Source organism: Lepus europaeus, chromosome 16, assembly GCF_033115175.1.
Source record: "Lepus europaeus isolate LE1 chromosome 16, mLepTim1.pri, whole genome shotgun sequence".
In the NCBI taxonomy this organism is placed as follows: domain Eukaryota; kingdom Metazoa; phylum Chordata; class Mammalia; order Lagomorpha; family Leporidae; genus Lepus; species Lepus europaeus.
Window position 1 is genome coordinate 50,012,043 of NC_084842.1, and position 14,827 is coordinate 50,026,869.

Genomic DNA, 14,827 nt, shown 5'->3' on the forward strand with positions numbered 1-14,827 from the left:
TGTGCCTAGGAAAGCAGTGGAAGATGGCCCAATTACTTGGGCCCCCGCCATCCATGTAGGTGATCTGGGAGAAGTCCCTGGCTCCTGGCTTCAGACTAGCCCAGCTCCAGCCAGTGTAGCCATTTGGGGAGTCAACCAGCAGACAGGAGATCTTTCTCCACTTTATCTTAGCCAAAAGGCCAAGAAGCAATGGAAGATCTTCCTGTGTAATTTTGCCTTTCAAACAAACAAATAAAACAAACAAGCAAAAAACCCAGCCCTACATGGACTTCTGACTTAGCCCTATAATAATCTGCTCCCCAAAAGGAACTCTCAGCTTCTACTGAGTTAAGTGACTTTCTGGTCTACCATTTGTAAGTGGCTGGTGTCATGTACACTCAACAGGCATAAAGACCTCCCACTCTGAGTCCTGAATTCCTCAATTTGTTCATTTTCTCCTCTCTGCACTCTTGTAAACTTGAATGCCTACATTGCTAATTACACACAGGAATTCTGCCTAGCACACAATGACAGCTTGCTCACGCAAATACGGATTACCCCGAGAATCTGAAAATCTTGATGGAAGAGGGAGGACTTGAAGGATTTATGTGCACTTTAAGACATACCCACGATTTGGGGGAGTTTATGATAGGATTGGAACCCTGGTCCAAATTCTACTCCTAAAGTGGAGTCCTTGGGAGCCCCTACAGGTAATGAATCCAAAATAAACTAGCAAGTACAGAAAATGCAGTGGCTTTCAATATGCTATCAAAAGTTGGCTAAAAACATGTTAGCATGTCTGTCAGTTCACTAGTGGTAAGTACAGCTGCAGCTGTCTTTATAATCACATACTTACGATAAGATTTCTAGAGAATACTCATGTGTGATTGTGGATATTCAAATTAGGACAATTCTGAGATGGCTCTACTAGAAAGTGTAAGAAACCCAGCCCTCTTTAGCTCACAGGCAGGATTCTTCACAACCCACATTCCTCAGAGTGATGACTGCAAAAGAATCTCTTTCAAAGAACCAATTACATTTCTTCAGCAGAGACTTATATTTTAAATCACGTTCCTCAAAATTTTGGTTTAATTACCAGTTTGTTTTCCAGTTTCTGGGTTTTCTTCTCAGCACAGTCTACTTACTACTCATCATGATTTCTAACAAGTGCTTCTGTATGTGATGGTTTCATTTTCTGTTAAGGCAATGGCAGATCAGCGCGAAGAACAAATTCAGGCAGGGGAAAAAAAAAAAATCAAATATTTTTCTGCTGAATGTGCCCATGTTCTCAAGGGGATCATTTTCTACCTCAGGAGCTTAGAGAACCAGACAGGGATAGATGCTGATGGGTTTTTTTCCTTGTTGTGTTATTTACTCATGGGACAGGTTTTTTTATTTTGCTTTTCCAAAAGTTCTAAAGATAGCTCTTTTCTAAAGGAATATAATATTGTCTCTAATCTTCTGCATAAAAGCTACTCTCCACACAAAGATATGCAGACAACATTCCAGTAAATCACCTGGGTGTGACATGACAGTTACAGTAAGCATGAAAAGCATGTCCTGCCTTTGTGGGTGCAAACAAGAAGTTGCTGTCCAGAACAGACAATTTTCCACCTCACCTCTGCAGCTCTGGGGTGGACCCAACAATCTTCACTTCTTTGTCTGTGGAGAATATTTTCTTTTTTTTTTTTTTTTCTTTTCTTTTTTTTTTTTTTTTTTTTTTTGAGTTCATTTTCCTCTCTACCTTACTATTTCAAAGAGCTTCCATATGTTCTTCCTGGAGCAGGTGTTTAGCCTGCCAGTTTGGATGGCGGTTAAGATGCTTAATTGGGTTTGATTCTTGCCTCCAGCTTCCTACCAATGCAGACAGCAGCAGTGATGGCTCAAGCAATTAGGACTCTGCCACCCATGTGGAAGACCTGGCTTGAGTTCCTGGCTCCTAGCTTCAAGCCTGGCCCAACCCTGGCTGTTGTAGGCTTTTGAGGAAAGAAATCAATGAGCGGGAGTTCTGTTTGTCTGTTTCTGTCAGTCCTTGTGCCTCTTGAATAAATAAAATGTTAAGATGCATTTAGTGCTCTTCTTGCCTACAGCTTTCTTCCTTCACGAGTCTATCTGCAGTGCCTTTGGGCTGCAATGTTGTCTTCAGCGGGTATTAGTGACTTATTCTCTCCCCAGTCTGTTTTGTTCCAATTACACTGCAGGAGAACTCTATTTCAATTTCTGCTCATTTATATTTGGATTACTAGTAACCTCTAGCAGAGTGCCTCTTGTGGTCTTATTTGCTGTTACTGGATGATGCGCCTCTGGAGTTTCTACAGCTTGCCGTATCCCAGGTTAAGAATTCTCCGTGGTAAGTCCTGTCACCTCCCAGTACTTTCTATCAATGTGGGATGAAGCTTTTTTCTGTACCAACACACACCTCTCCCCCACTCCGCCCCTTTTCTGGGTGTCCAGAAGAACAAAGATCTTTTCAGTTTGATTCTCAGCTTTTAGATACAATTACGGTCGAAAGAACCATCTACAGCACCAATTTAAATGGCGTGCACCTGGATATTCTGTTTTGGGGGCTCTTGCTGTCCATCTCTACCCTCTTACTTTTAGGTTTTGAAAAATCTTGAAAAGTCTGTATTGATTTTTGGTAGTAAAATTTTGAAAAGTCACCATTTGGCTGAGTTCCCACATTAAATTTAACTGAAACATTTAAAGTGTATTTGGAAGTATTCTAGATTAGAAGAGATTAAAGCATGACAATCAAATGGAATCCTTGGATAGAAAATAAAATCGCTACCAAGGCCATTATTGGTACACTTAGGGGTATGTTAATCTGGACTGCATATTGGATAATGTACTATATCGCTGTTAAACTTCCTGAGTGTGATCACTCTATTATGGCTATGGGAGAATGTCTTTATTCTGAAAAATCAGGCATGAAGGATCATAATATAACTTACTCTCAAGAAGTACCCCTCCCCCCCCCCCCACATACACTTACACACACTCACGAACACATGCAAACACTCAGCGGGGCAAGGAATGAGGGGAAATGTTTACTAAAAAAATTTAAGTGGTAGGCATAAGGGATTGTAGTGTCTTATTCTTGCATGTTCTTCTATAGTTCTGAACATCCCCAACAGAAAAAGTTGAGAGGAAAAAAGAAAACTATAACATACTTTAAAACTACTATAAACAGTTTTTTTTTTTTTTTAAGCTCAAGTCAGAGAGAATAAAGGATTTATTAACCAGTTCTGAAACCAAACACAAATACTTTTTATTTATGGGATATCATTTTACATCAATTCCATCAAAACCTAAAACCAGTTTGCTGAACTCAGGTGGCATAACAGTATTTTAGTTAAGCTGGGAGTCACAGGACTTGCACACTTTTATGAATGTAATGCAAATACTGACGACACGAAGCATTCACAGTTATAGGATAGCTGCTGTTCATTAAACAGTAACCCCCAAATAGAAATTATTTTATGAAAAAAAGCAACCCACATTTTGGTCTCATTTACAGACACCCAACATTTCAGTTGGTCAATGAATTCTTTACATTTATTATACAACATATGAAAGAATATAGAATAAGGCTTACAGAGGTATTTTAGCAGTTGTAAGAATAAAAACCAAGGGCACAAACTAACTTTTAAAGCTTTCTGTATAAACTTCAAAAGCACTGTTAAAATGGAAATTGACAGGCAACAGAAATCTGAACCAAAATTTAGAGGTTTGCCTAGTCAGATTCATAAAACCCTAATTCGGAGTTCATGCTTCCAAAAAGGTACAAGAAACATTACAGTGGGTGTTTGTGACAACTTAAAGGATAAAATTCCTGACCTACAGCAGCAGTAAACACCTAAGAGCTGTGTTCCATTACAACAGAGTACTGTAATGTGGAGTTCAAAACACAACAGAAAAAAGAGAGAAAGGGTGCAGACTCAGGTACTGGAGTAAAATCACAAGAAGGCACCCTCATGTATTTAACATCAGCCAGTCAACAACTGGCTGATGACCGTTCAATTTTGTGTACTTAGGGAAGTCTAAGAAAAAGCATCTTATTACTCAGTCCGATTCCTTTTTCTCCTCTTAAAAATAACTACATGAAATCAAGAAAACCAAGGGCAAGCACTCTGCAACCCCATAGTCACAGAAGTCTGTGCTTCAAGGCAGTTTAAAGATGATTTAGAGTTTTCTGAACAGGCAAGATTGTCCCTGTGCAATGCTTACTTACATATCACACATCTTGAGATGGTTCTTCCCTGGGTGGTTCTCCTGTTCTGAACATGTTCACTGGCAATAAAATGCTAATACTTCTCCCTTCTAATAATCCTGTTATTTTAGGACTAACTGTGCTTAGTGTTAAAAAGATTCTCTAGATTGTAATATATTTAAAATAATTTCACCTGTGATTTATATTTGCTTCAAACAAAACTACAGTTGATCAAATTTAATAACTGCTGCCTTTAAAGTTTAATTTTTTGAACTTATTGGGGTACTTTAGAAAATGAATCAATTCTCCATAGATCCAAGTCTGCCCATGGCTAGTCACTGCTATAACACACACACACATATCCATCAGAATCTTTTCAACAGAATGATCTCAATAGCTGTTGCTTGCTGTCAACATGTTATTCTTTCAGGTATTAATTTATGCAAACTGCTATTAGATTGTAAGGTTAAAAGTGAAGAGTACAAACAAGGAATGGTTCAGTATGCTTCATCACTACAGAGCTTTTTAAACCTCTGGTTTATTTCACAGCAAACCAAACCTTTTCTATTTGGTAGAAAAAGGAAGTAGTTGCATTCTACCATACCATGATTTTGTATATGCACACACACTGTATATACATACAAAATTTCTGTCTTTGGTGGTTCCGTTAGGGAAAAATATGAAAATCTGAACACTGTTTGCAAAGAAACTACAACAGTGGTCAAAGAGTAGCATTGTCAGTGTGCTTTACTCCTTTAATGCCATTTAAACATTCACATTTAAGCTAGAAGATATTTTTGGCCAAATTTCGAGATGATTCCAAACTTCTTCCAATCATTACAAGCTCAATCGCGGATCTTGCTCACAACTATAGCATTTATCTTGTTCAAATGTACCATTAACTCTTTACTTGGGTTAAATCACTAGATTTTTGTGTTTTCATAAAACTTTAGAGACTAAATTAGTCATCAATAGCACCAGATAGTTGGGCGAAAACATGTTATCTACACATTTTCTCAAGAAGGCAAAAAAAAAAAAAAAAAAACCATAAAACACAAACCTAAAAACATTATCCTGCTTATTACTCTTATTTTCTCATCTACATAAATAACGGCAGTCCCCCTTTGTACAAATGACTCAGGAAACGACAAATGGCCCCTCCAGGAAAGGTCCTAACCTGTGATAGGTGAGCTCAATGCTGGTGGTTGTGTCCACTGCCAGCAATGGACGTGCTGCCAGGAAAAGCCTAGCATGAAAGAAACAAAACCAGGAGAACAAACTAAAAGGAAGCTAAACAATTCTCTCACAACTCTTTGAAAAAAAAAAAAGAAAGAAAGAAAACAAAACAAAACAAAACAAAAAAACCTAGAAAATCACACACCACACAAGATTAACTGAAATTTCAAGCCTCAACTAAAAGTGCTCAGCAGTTATAAATGGCCAGCGAACCATTACATTTTTTTTCATGGAGGAGGCAAAATAAATTTTACTTAGCATTGGTATACAAAGCATCAGCAGATCCAACACTGGCTAAAAGGATGCCAAGAAAAAGGGGGGGGGGAGGGGTTAGGAAGGGGTTGAGGGAGGAAAAATACCATTAAATAAAGTTCATAAGAATTTAAACCCCAATTTAAAAAATAAAAAGGTGCAATTTTAATTTGGTCATTTATACCTAAATCCAAGCTGCTACAGTTTTAACACTGCAAAACAAAAAACCATGCCTTGCATGGTGGAAGTGAATGGTGGCATGTTACACATGTCGATAACGTTCATCATTTTAAGATGCTAATATTGTTAAGTAAACCAAATGAGATTTGGCCTATGCCACTGAAAAGTTAGTTTAGGACTCCCACCCCATTCCAAAAGTTGGCCTCTTAAACAGTAAGGTTAATTCTGGCAATGTTTGCTCATGGTTAAGGTTGTTTTGTCTCATCTTCTGAAATGCTACATTTGAGACCAAATCAAGTATAATTGGTTCATTTGAAAAAAGGGACTAGAAATATGCCACAAAATTATTTGTACAATACATTTTTGCAGAAATAATCTCTAGGTGAAGCTTTTTTCTTTTTATACACATATACAAAATTTAAACAGCAATATACACATAATCACAGTGAGGACGTTGGCAAATTCACCAATCTGTAGTGTAAATACAAACTGCAAAGCAGCCTTTCAAGAGAACAATGCTACACAGCAAACAGAGCTGGTCCAGTCAATAGCAAACACCAAAACATCCCTGCCAAAGGGCGACAGTGCAAGGAAAGCAGCATGCGCTTTGATACAAACAGCAATTTATGGCTAATGGTTGACATAACTGTGGTAACAGTGACTCTCTCGCTGCTATGTATAAAGTCCTAAGACATCTGTTTGTCTTTATACCACTCCACAAACTCGTCCAACAACACTGGCCCTGGGGAGAGAGAGAAAACAACATGGCTCTGAGGCTGTTTCCAAGGAGAAAGACATGCAAATACACACGCTGGGAGAGGCGGGAGTGAGCACTCAGCCACAGTACTTACATGCTCCATCTTCGTCGTAGTTGCTCAGGTCGAGATTAATTGTTCGGCTAAACTCTAGCACATTGCACCACTGGTCTTTGTTAATAACTTTGTATTTTGATTGCTGGTGAATGGGAAAGTAATATCAATTACTAACTGAAAATGAACAAAGGGGAGGGTTTAAACTGCTGTATGAATCAACTTCAAGTTCATTGTTGGGGGGCTTCTTTCCATTTGAGGTGTGTTAAATATCAATGTAGGATGGTGGGTGAGAGCAAGAGTAGAACTTTGGATGACAATTTTCATTACAAAAATATTACAGCCACATAAAATGGTAAGCACATCAAAGAAACACACTTTCATACCTCTGGAAGTGAAACTTCTTAAATGGCAAATGTCCTTTTATATAAAATGGGACAACACCTACTTCATGGAGACATTGCAAGGATTAAAAGAGATAATCTATGTAATTCATGTATAGGATCCATTAATAAGCCCTGCCATGATCAGCATTGCTCACCGCCAAGTCGCTGGCTTAAAGCACATGCAGCAGTGGGTCACTCAACGAAAACCCGTAAGTGCTACAAGTGGTCTTGGCACTAGATGCCCTTGTAATAGCAGAAAGTGACTGTTCTAGTCATTCAAAACATGAATCTCATCACAAAAAAAGTAGAATAGCCATGGCATGGTGTTTCTATTCCGCTTAGACAAGAAATAAGCCATAGTTATATTTTAAATACTGTATCCTTATATCATTGTATATTCAGAAATAAAATCTGGAGCCAAAAATTTATAAATCCTCACCACTGAGATCAAGAAATATCATAAAACAATACAAGTACATAAAAAGCCCAGAAGGTTATCAATGATTTTAAGGATGCAAACACAAGAAAACCAGAAATCAAAAAATTACTGTTTCTTTGTTAGCTTTCTAAGCACTTAAAAATAAAAACCAGTCTTAAAATAGTTGACAATGCTCCCAGAATTGTGCGAAGTCAAACTGGCAATGTCTTTTGGCTGAAGAAACCTTTACACTCAGGCTCAGATCCTGCTGTGCTTGCTGAGAACAAGGACCGATCCCATTTATTTTCCGAATGGTGCTGATTTATCTCACGGGGTTGTCTGAGAAATCAGAACGAGCCATACAAGAAGGGACATAGGAACTGTCGTGTAAACAAATGTTTCTTACATTAAGAGCAACTTTAATAACAGTCCTCAAAGAATGCTATCTGTTGCTAAGCTTTTCTGGGCCATTACACAAAGTAAGTCGCAAGAAGGATGACTTCAAGAGGGAAGCTGGAGCCAAGGGAAGGCCCTGGATTTTCTCAGAGACCCAGCACCCACATCTCTGCAGGCTGAGGGCAATTTTTTTTTTTTTTTTTTCAAAAAGGGCTTAGCAAAGATACATGACAACCCAAGTAACTCCAGTCTGTATCTCAGATCCCTCCAGGTCCTGCATGATGACATTTCAACAACAACCAGAATATTCGGTCACCAATACTTAAACAACACACAATGATGGTGTAAGGCAATGGATTCTTTCTGATACAAAGCTGAAGAAAAGTTAAACCAAAGGAGATACTGTCAGTTTGACTAGGACTAGATTGAGCTAAGGTCCTTACAGATAAAAGTAGACAAGAAGTGACAACAAACTGATTTTAGTAAGAAGGCGGATGACTGTTTTTTAACCTTTGCTTAATAAAAGTGCAAGTTCCTCCAAAAGAAAGTCAATTTTCTCCATTGTTATAAGGAGCAGGAAATCTAAACAAAATGAAGCTTTTAAAATGGAGATGAGAAAGGAGAGGAAAGGACAGAGCTGTGGCCATGTCTGACATATCTGTAACGTGGAGTGATGCAACACAGCGTTACACGCATATACACATGCGCTCCGGGAAGAGAGCTCATTGCTGAATGACAGCAAGTTTGTCACCAGAATTCCTACAGGCAGAAAGCACAACAAACAAAAACATTACATAAAATGGTTAAAGTATATTTTATCGTTCTAAGCAAGCAAACATACATTTCATAAAATAACAATTTGGTACCTCTAAGAATTGGTGAAAAACTGGAAAAAGGGGCCAGATTTTTCCTAATAACAGTCCCAACATGCACTTGGCAGTGTTTATGTCTAGGCTGCGCTGGTCCTTTTCCTGTTTAACAAACAAAAACAAGGATGAGCCAGATGCCCCCAAATAACAAATTCCAATCATCCAAATTTGTATTTCACGTCAACAAGAAATTAGTAAACAGCTCATTTACCAAATAACCATAAAAACCCTGAGTCAAAAGCTAAGGCGGGGGAGGGAAGGTAGTCAAACGTGGTGGCAGGCTTGAATGTGTCAGTACTATATAAATTATAAACTTACTGTAAGAAATTCATGTCTACTGAATAATGATCCTGATGCAAAATCACTGAGTTATGTAGTACCAGTATTCATTTCCCAAGAAAAATAAAAATCTGTAACGATAGCTTGCTTGACATTTATAATGATCAAAATCACAACTGTTGATCTTAAAGCCTATAACTTAATTTAAAGGTTTTGATTTCCATGCTTAGGAATCAGGTTTCCTTCAAAAACAAATCATTTTTTCCAATAGTTTTACCTTATGAGGTAAAATTTTTTTTTCATACCTAAGCATGCTAGAATTAAATTCTGTTAATAATCGTTGGGGCTTTGAGGCTCCCCTAATCAAAGGATGTGTTCATCCACAGGTTCTGGGGGCAAGTAGGATGTCTGTCTATAAAGCCCTTCTTACCTTGGAGTTCTTAGACTTGAATCTCCTAACCAAATACCCCCAAACTAGTAAACAAGCAAAAGACAATATTTCATAAGGAAACCAGAAGAGAGAGTACACAAACCTAGATTACGTTTAGTCCATTTACATTTGCAATTAACGATCCTGATTCCTCATTCTCATCTTTCTTACAAGTTTCCACTCTGGAACCACAAGGGGGCAGTTTCTATGGAAAGGGATGGAGGGCCTGGGACTAGTGGTAGTAACCTTACGTACCCAAAGCTGGCCACCACATGGTTTCTTAATAACAGAGAAAACATGTAAACGTATTTTTTGACAAAGGGAGAAAGTGCCTGGCTACCCCACTGGAGTTGAATCTAAATATTCACCAAAGTAAGGGACGATGCTGTGCCATTGCCATGCAACTACACATCCCTCCAGGTAGAATTAATTGTCACCTCAAGGAATCAGAACAGTGAAATGCTCTTCAGTATACAAAGAATTTGAGGCATGCCACTGACTTTAAAAGTGAAGAAACAATACAGCCAATGTAAGGGCCTTAGTCAATAACAGCACACAAGGGAGATGAAGACACAGAAACGTGCTACTTAACGGAGATGTGCAATAGAGCTGAGTTTTGGTCCCGGTCATAAAGTGTAACCACTGTCCACAAAGAGAAGAGGTCAGGTGGCTCCAAGTCACCCTTCTCTGCTGACAGGCAGCTTAAGTCTGAAGATGGCAGGGATGTTGTAATTCCCCAGTGTACGGAAGTAAGTGGGGCCTCCTCTCCAAGGCACTCTCCGCCCGTCCCTTGGCCATGCAGACTGCCTGTTCTGGGGTGCATTTATTATCAGTGGAGAAGAGGACAGTAGAAGAGGCGCTCTAGAGATTGCCTGCCTTTTGCCAATCAAGCCTCATTGGTCTGTTGAGTGTCAAGGCCTTATACTTCAGTGATACACTGAGCAAGCAAATGGCAACTTCCTCTTACTCCATAACACAGGTGTGGCAGACGGCATTAGCATACTATCCTATGAAGCAATCGACAAGAAAAACTGTTAGGAAACACAAGCAGCACCACAGGACCAGGCCACATCCATTTGTCGACACAAGAGCTCATGCAGCACTGGGCTGGCAGCACTGGCCCTCTGGAAAAGTTTTCCCTGGGGAGAGTTTGTACTCAAGTCACTGAAGCCCAATCTCTAGTCTTGCTTTGATAGACACTGTGTCTTCTTCCATCATCATCATCATCAACTCCTATGTCCCCATCACAATGGACATACACTAAGGTGACAAAAAAGAAAAGATACAAAGGAGCTAGACAGACTCTTTGCAACAATATAACCATCCAACAAACTGATGATGCTCATGAAGGATTTCAACGTATGTGTTTGGCAGTGGTGCCAAAACATGGAGGAAAGGATCAGACTCACAGGACCGGAAAGCTGAGCAGCACTCACTCACTCCTGCTCTGCAAGGGTGCCAGCCAGCAGCTCGCAATCACTAACACCATCTTCTGCCTAGCAAATAAGAGAAAGACATTATGGATGCACTCACAGTCTGAACAGTGGCATCTCACTGATAACCACCATTGCCTGTGGGTGGACTTGGGTTAAGTGCCAACAGCCATCGCTGGAAACACTCAAAAAATTCCTAGGCGCCAACAGTGGAGAGATCCCACAGCCAACAACTGTAAACCTGAAAATGGAGACACTCCCAGGGGTTTCTCTGATAACTGAGGGTCCCAAAGGCATTCTCTGCAAAGGAGTTCCCGATCAGAAGTGAAATGAATCTCCCAGGATGCAACCAGGCAGCCAGCAACATATGGGCATTTTAAAAATAATAATCACCTTAACAACTTAAAGGAGTACACAAAGACAGCCAAAAGCTCTCTGTAAGAAATGAAGACAGTATAGTCAAAACCAGCCCTGTGACCCTCTGCTCATGGGGTAAAAAGGAGATCGACAGATTTCCGCACCTAAGCACGAAGTACCTAACACAGCCTGCCAAGAACCACTGAGCATCCTCAGAGGGTCCGTCAAGAGGAAGAGAGAAGGAAATGGAAACTCTTCTTCCTATTCATCTTGTGATTGAAAATGTGTACATATACTCCACCAACTTTAATTTTCTCAGATAAACAACTTTTGTGTCATTTTTTAAAATAACAGGAACTGGATAGATGTACCAATCCCCTACAATACACAATTAAACTCTGCCTTAGACTGAAAACACAGGAACCAAAGGGTATCAAGGCTCTAACAGTGCAGCTGCAAAATCAAAGGATCCTATTTCTTTTTTCTTTTCTTTTTTTTTTTTTTTTGACAGGCAGAGTGGACAGTGAGAGAGAGACAGAGAGAAAGGTCTTCCTTTGCCGTTGGTTCACCCTCCAATGGCCGCCGCGGTCGGCGCACTGCGGCCGGCGCACCGCGCTGATCCGATGGCAGGAGCCAGGTGCTTCTCCTGGTCTCCCATGGGGTGCAGGGCCCAAGCACTTGGGCCATCCTCCACTGCACTCCCTGGCCACAGCAGAGAGCTGGCCTGGAAGAGGGGCAACCGGGACAGGATCGGTGCCCTGACCGGGACTAGAACCCGGTGTGCCGGCGCCGCAAGGCGGAGGATTAGCCTGTCCACGGCGCCGGCCCAAAGGATCCTATTTCTAAGAAGTTAATTTTACATGTGGACTAAACGCACTTCCAGAGTCAGAGACTAGCAACAAACAGCTAACAGAGAGAATAAGGAAGATTTATTAAGGTCTGATTTGGACTCACAATATAATAGTAAACAATAAAAATAGTGCCTTTGTTTATGTAAAACTGTTTCAGTCCTCCTATAAAATAAGACAATTAAACACTTTTTTCTTAAAGTGGCACAACTATGAGGAAACACAAACCAAAAAAGTTAATTATAAATATGAGAGTGTAAATATGATATTACCAAAACTAATCTTCAAATGCCTAGGTACCCATAATCTGAGGTATCAGAGGCCCCTAACTATTTCAGATTAAAAATTTCCAATTTTCACCAAGTTTTAATAGCTTGAGACTAGGTGTGAAAAGAGGAACCTTACTTTACTGAAATTAACAAAGAACTTCAACAGGGAAGAATTTTAAAGCTTTTCCAAAGATGTGAGTTAGACTCAAGAAACAATATGTAAGCAATCATGACTCCAACCATACACGGCAAGGGCTAGTCTTAAATCGGTGAAAACAAAAGGCCTGAAGGAAAGACCATGACGCACACCACGCACCCTCGTGTGAGACCACAGGGATGGCACTGACTCAAGCACAGTCAGCCTTCTTAACTCAGCTACCTACACAGATGCAAGGTAAAACCAGAGACTCCAAGAACTCCAATCTCAAATACTGCAGTTCAGTTGATGAAATGTAAATTGGTTTAATGGAAATTGTTGGTTTTTTTAAAGACATAATAAAAGCAAAAAGTTGAAACTCAAGAGTAGCCTCCCACTGGGAAAAATATATCTAACACAATTAAAATAATTATGCTTTTAGAACTTAGCTAACACTGGTTTACATATAACAATGTCTGCAAGGCAATTAATTAAGATAAACTATTGACATTTCCTGAACAAAAGAAAAACATTTTGCCAACAGGCACAGTCTTTCCTTACTGCTTTTGCGTGGTACACTCGGAGTCTATTACTGCAAGCACTATGCTCAGAAAATAAGTCATTACTTGAATCTTGAGGCTTGCACACACTTAAGTCATGGCAATGTAGAAGAATTAAACAATTAGTTCTAGTTCTTTTTTTTTTTTTTTTTTTGACAGGCAGAGTGGACAGTGAGAGAGAGACAGAGAGAAAGGTCTTCCTTTGCCGTTGGTTCATCCTCCAATGGCCGCCGTGGCTGGTGCGCTGCAGCCGGCGCACCGCGCTGATCCCAAGGCAGGAGCCAGGTGCTTCTGGTCTCCCATGGGGTGCAGGACCCAAGCACTTGGGCCATCCTCCACTGCACTCCCTGGCCACAGCAGAGAGCTGGCCTGGAAGAGGGGCAACCGGGATAGAATCCGGTGCCCCGACCAGGACTAGAACCCGGTGTGCCGGCGCCGCAAGGCGGAGGATTAGCCTAGTGAGCCACGGCGCCGGCCTTAGTTCTAGTTCTATGGTTAACTTCTACTGAGAACTTACTCTGAAATTGTCCTAAATCCCTTATACTTAAACTCATTTTACACATAGGTGCTGTTATTATGTCCAATCTATCAATAAGGAAACTGAACATGGGGAGTTAGTACCAGTCAAGAAATGGTATAAATGTATTAAAAGTAATTTAGGGCATTAAAATAATTAGGGTATTAAAACTATACCAGAAGGGCAGACACTGTGGTGTAGTGGGTAAAGCCACCACCTGAGGTGCTGGCATCCCATATGGGCGCCAGTTTGAGTCCTGTCTGCTCCATTTCCAATCCAGCTCTCTGCTATGGCCTAGGAAAGCAGTAGAAGATGGCCCAAGTCCTTGGGCCCCTGCACCCGCCTGGGAGACCTGGAGGAAGCTCCTGGCTCCTGGCTTCGGATCAACAACTCCAGCTGTTGTGGCTATCTGGGGAGTGAACCAGCGTATGGAAGACCTTTCTGTCTCTCACTCCCTCTCTCTACCTCTCTGTAACAACTCTGCCTTTCAGATAAATAAATAAATCTTTATATTAAAAAAAACTATACCAGAAAGTTCTATTTTCATTTAAAGTATGCTTTTTAAGAGGTCTGCTGTGTTAGTTAATTTTAAGTAACTACCTTTAGAAGTCCTAATTTTTAAGTAGGAAAAAATAAATATATAAAGCCAGGGCAGGGGGGAAGGTTAGGTGAGGAGATTGGAATTTTGCTTCCAACTAAGATGGACCCACCCTGACCAGATTTCCCTTTTCACTCACAACCAGAAAACAGGACAAAAGGTCCGAAGTGATGGATTTCACACATGGAAAAACGGGCAGCACAGCACTGCGAGCCCTGACAGTAGGAGACCTACAGCAGGGCCTGTAAGACACCAGCTCACTGCATGGAGGTGGTTCCAGGCCACAGAGAAAGGGGAACCCAGGCCAAGGCCAGCAGCGCTAGGTTGGAGACGACAGAGAGTGGACTTCAGGGAGGCAGAGGCGACTACCATTTGTGAAGCAAAATGTGAGCGAGGTGTGAGTTGAACCTTGAGATCCAGAGACCTTCTGAGTGGCCTCCTGGGGTCTTGGGCTGAGTACCAATCAGCACATAGCGACAGGAAACATGCTGTGTCTGCAGGAAGAACCACTGGAAGTGAGGAAGCAGAAGTCTCGAGGGCCTACACGGGGCTGGGAACAGTTTCTACTGCCGCCGGCATAACACATAGGGCATTGGGTAGAATCCTCAAGACTTAGCCTTAATTGAGGGACTGACTCATCTCTAGAATAAAAGCTGCTTTGGAAC

At 40.7% G+C, this 14,827-nt stretch overlaps 1 protein-coding gene across 1 annotated transcript in view; it reads right to left on the reverse strand.

Moving 5' to 3' along the window:
- Positions 1-3,217: 3,217 nt before the first annotated feature.
- DCUN1D4 (defective in cullin neddylation 1 domain containing 4) overlaps positions 3,218-14,827 on the reverse strand; it is a 78,682-nt gene continuing 67,072 nt past the window's right edge. Inside the window, 3 exon segments of the mRNA XM_062213222.1 lie at positions 3,218-6,599; positions 6,709-6,811; positions 8,733-8,837. Of these exon segments, the coding sequence (XP_062069206.1) occupies positions 6,544-6,599; positions 6,709-6,811; positions 8,733-8,837 (264 nt within the window). The 3' untranslated portion in view covers positions 3,218-6,543.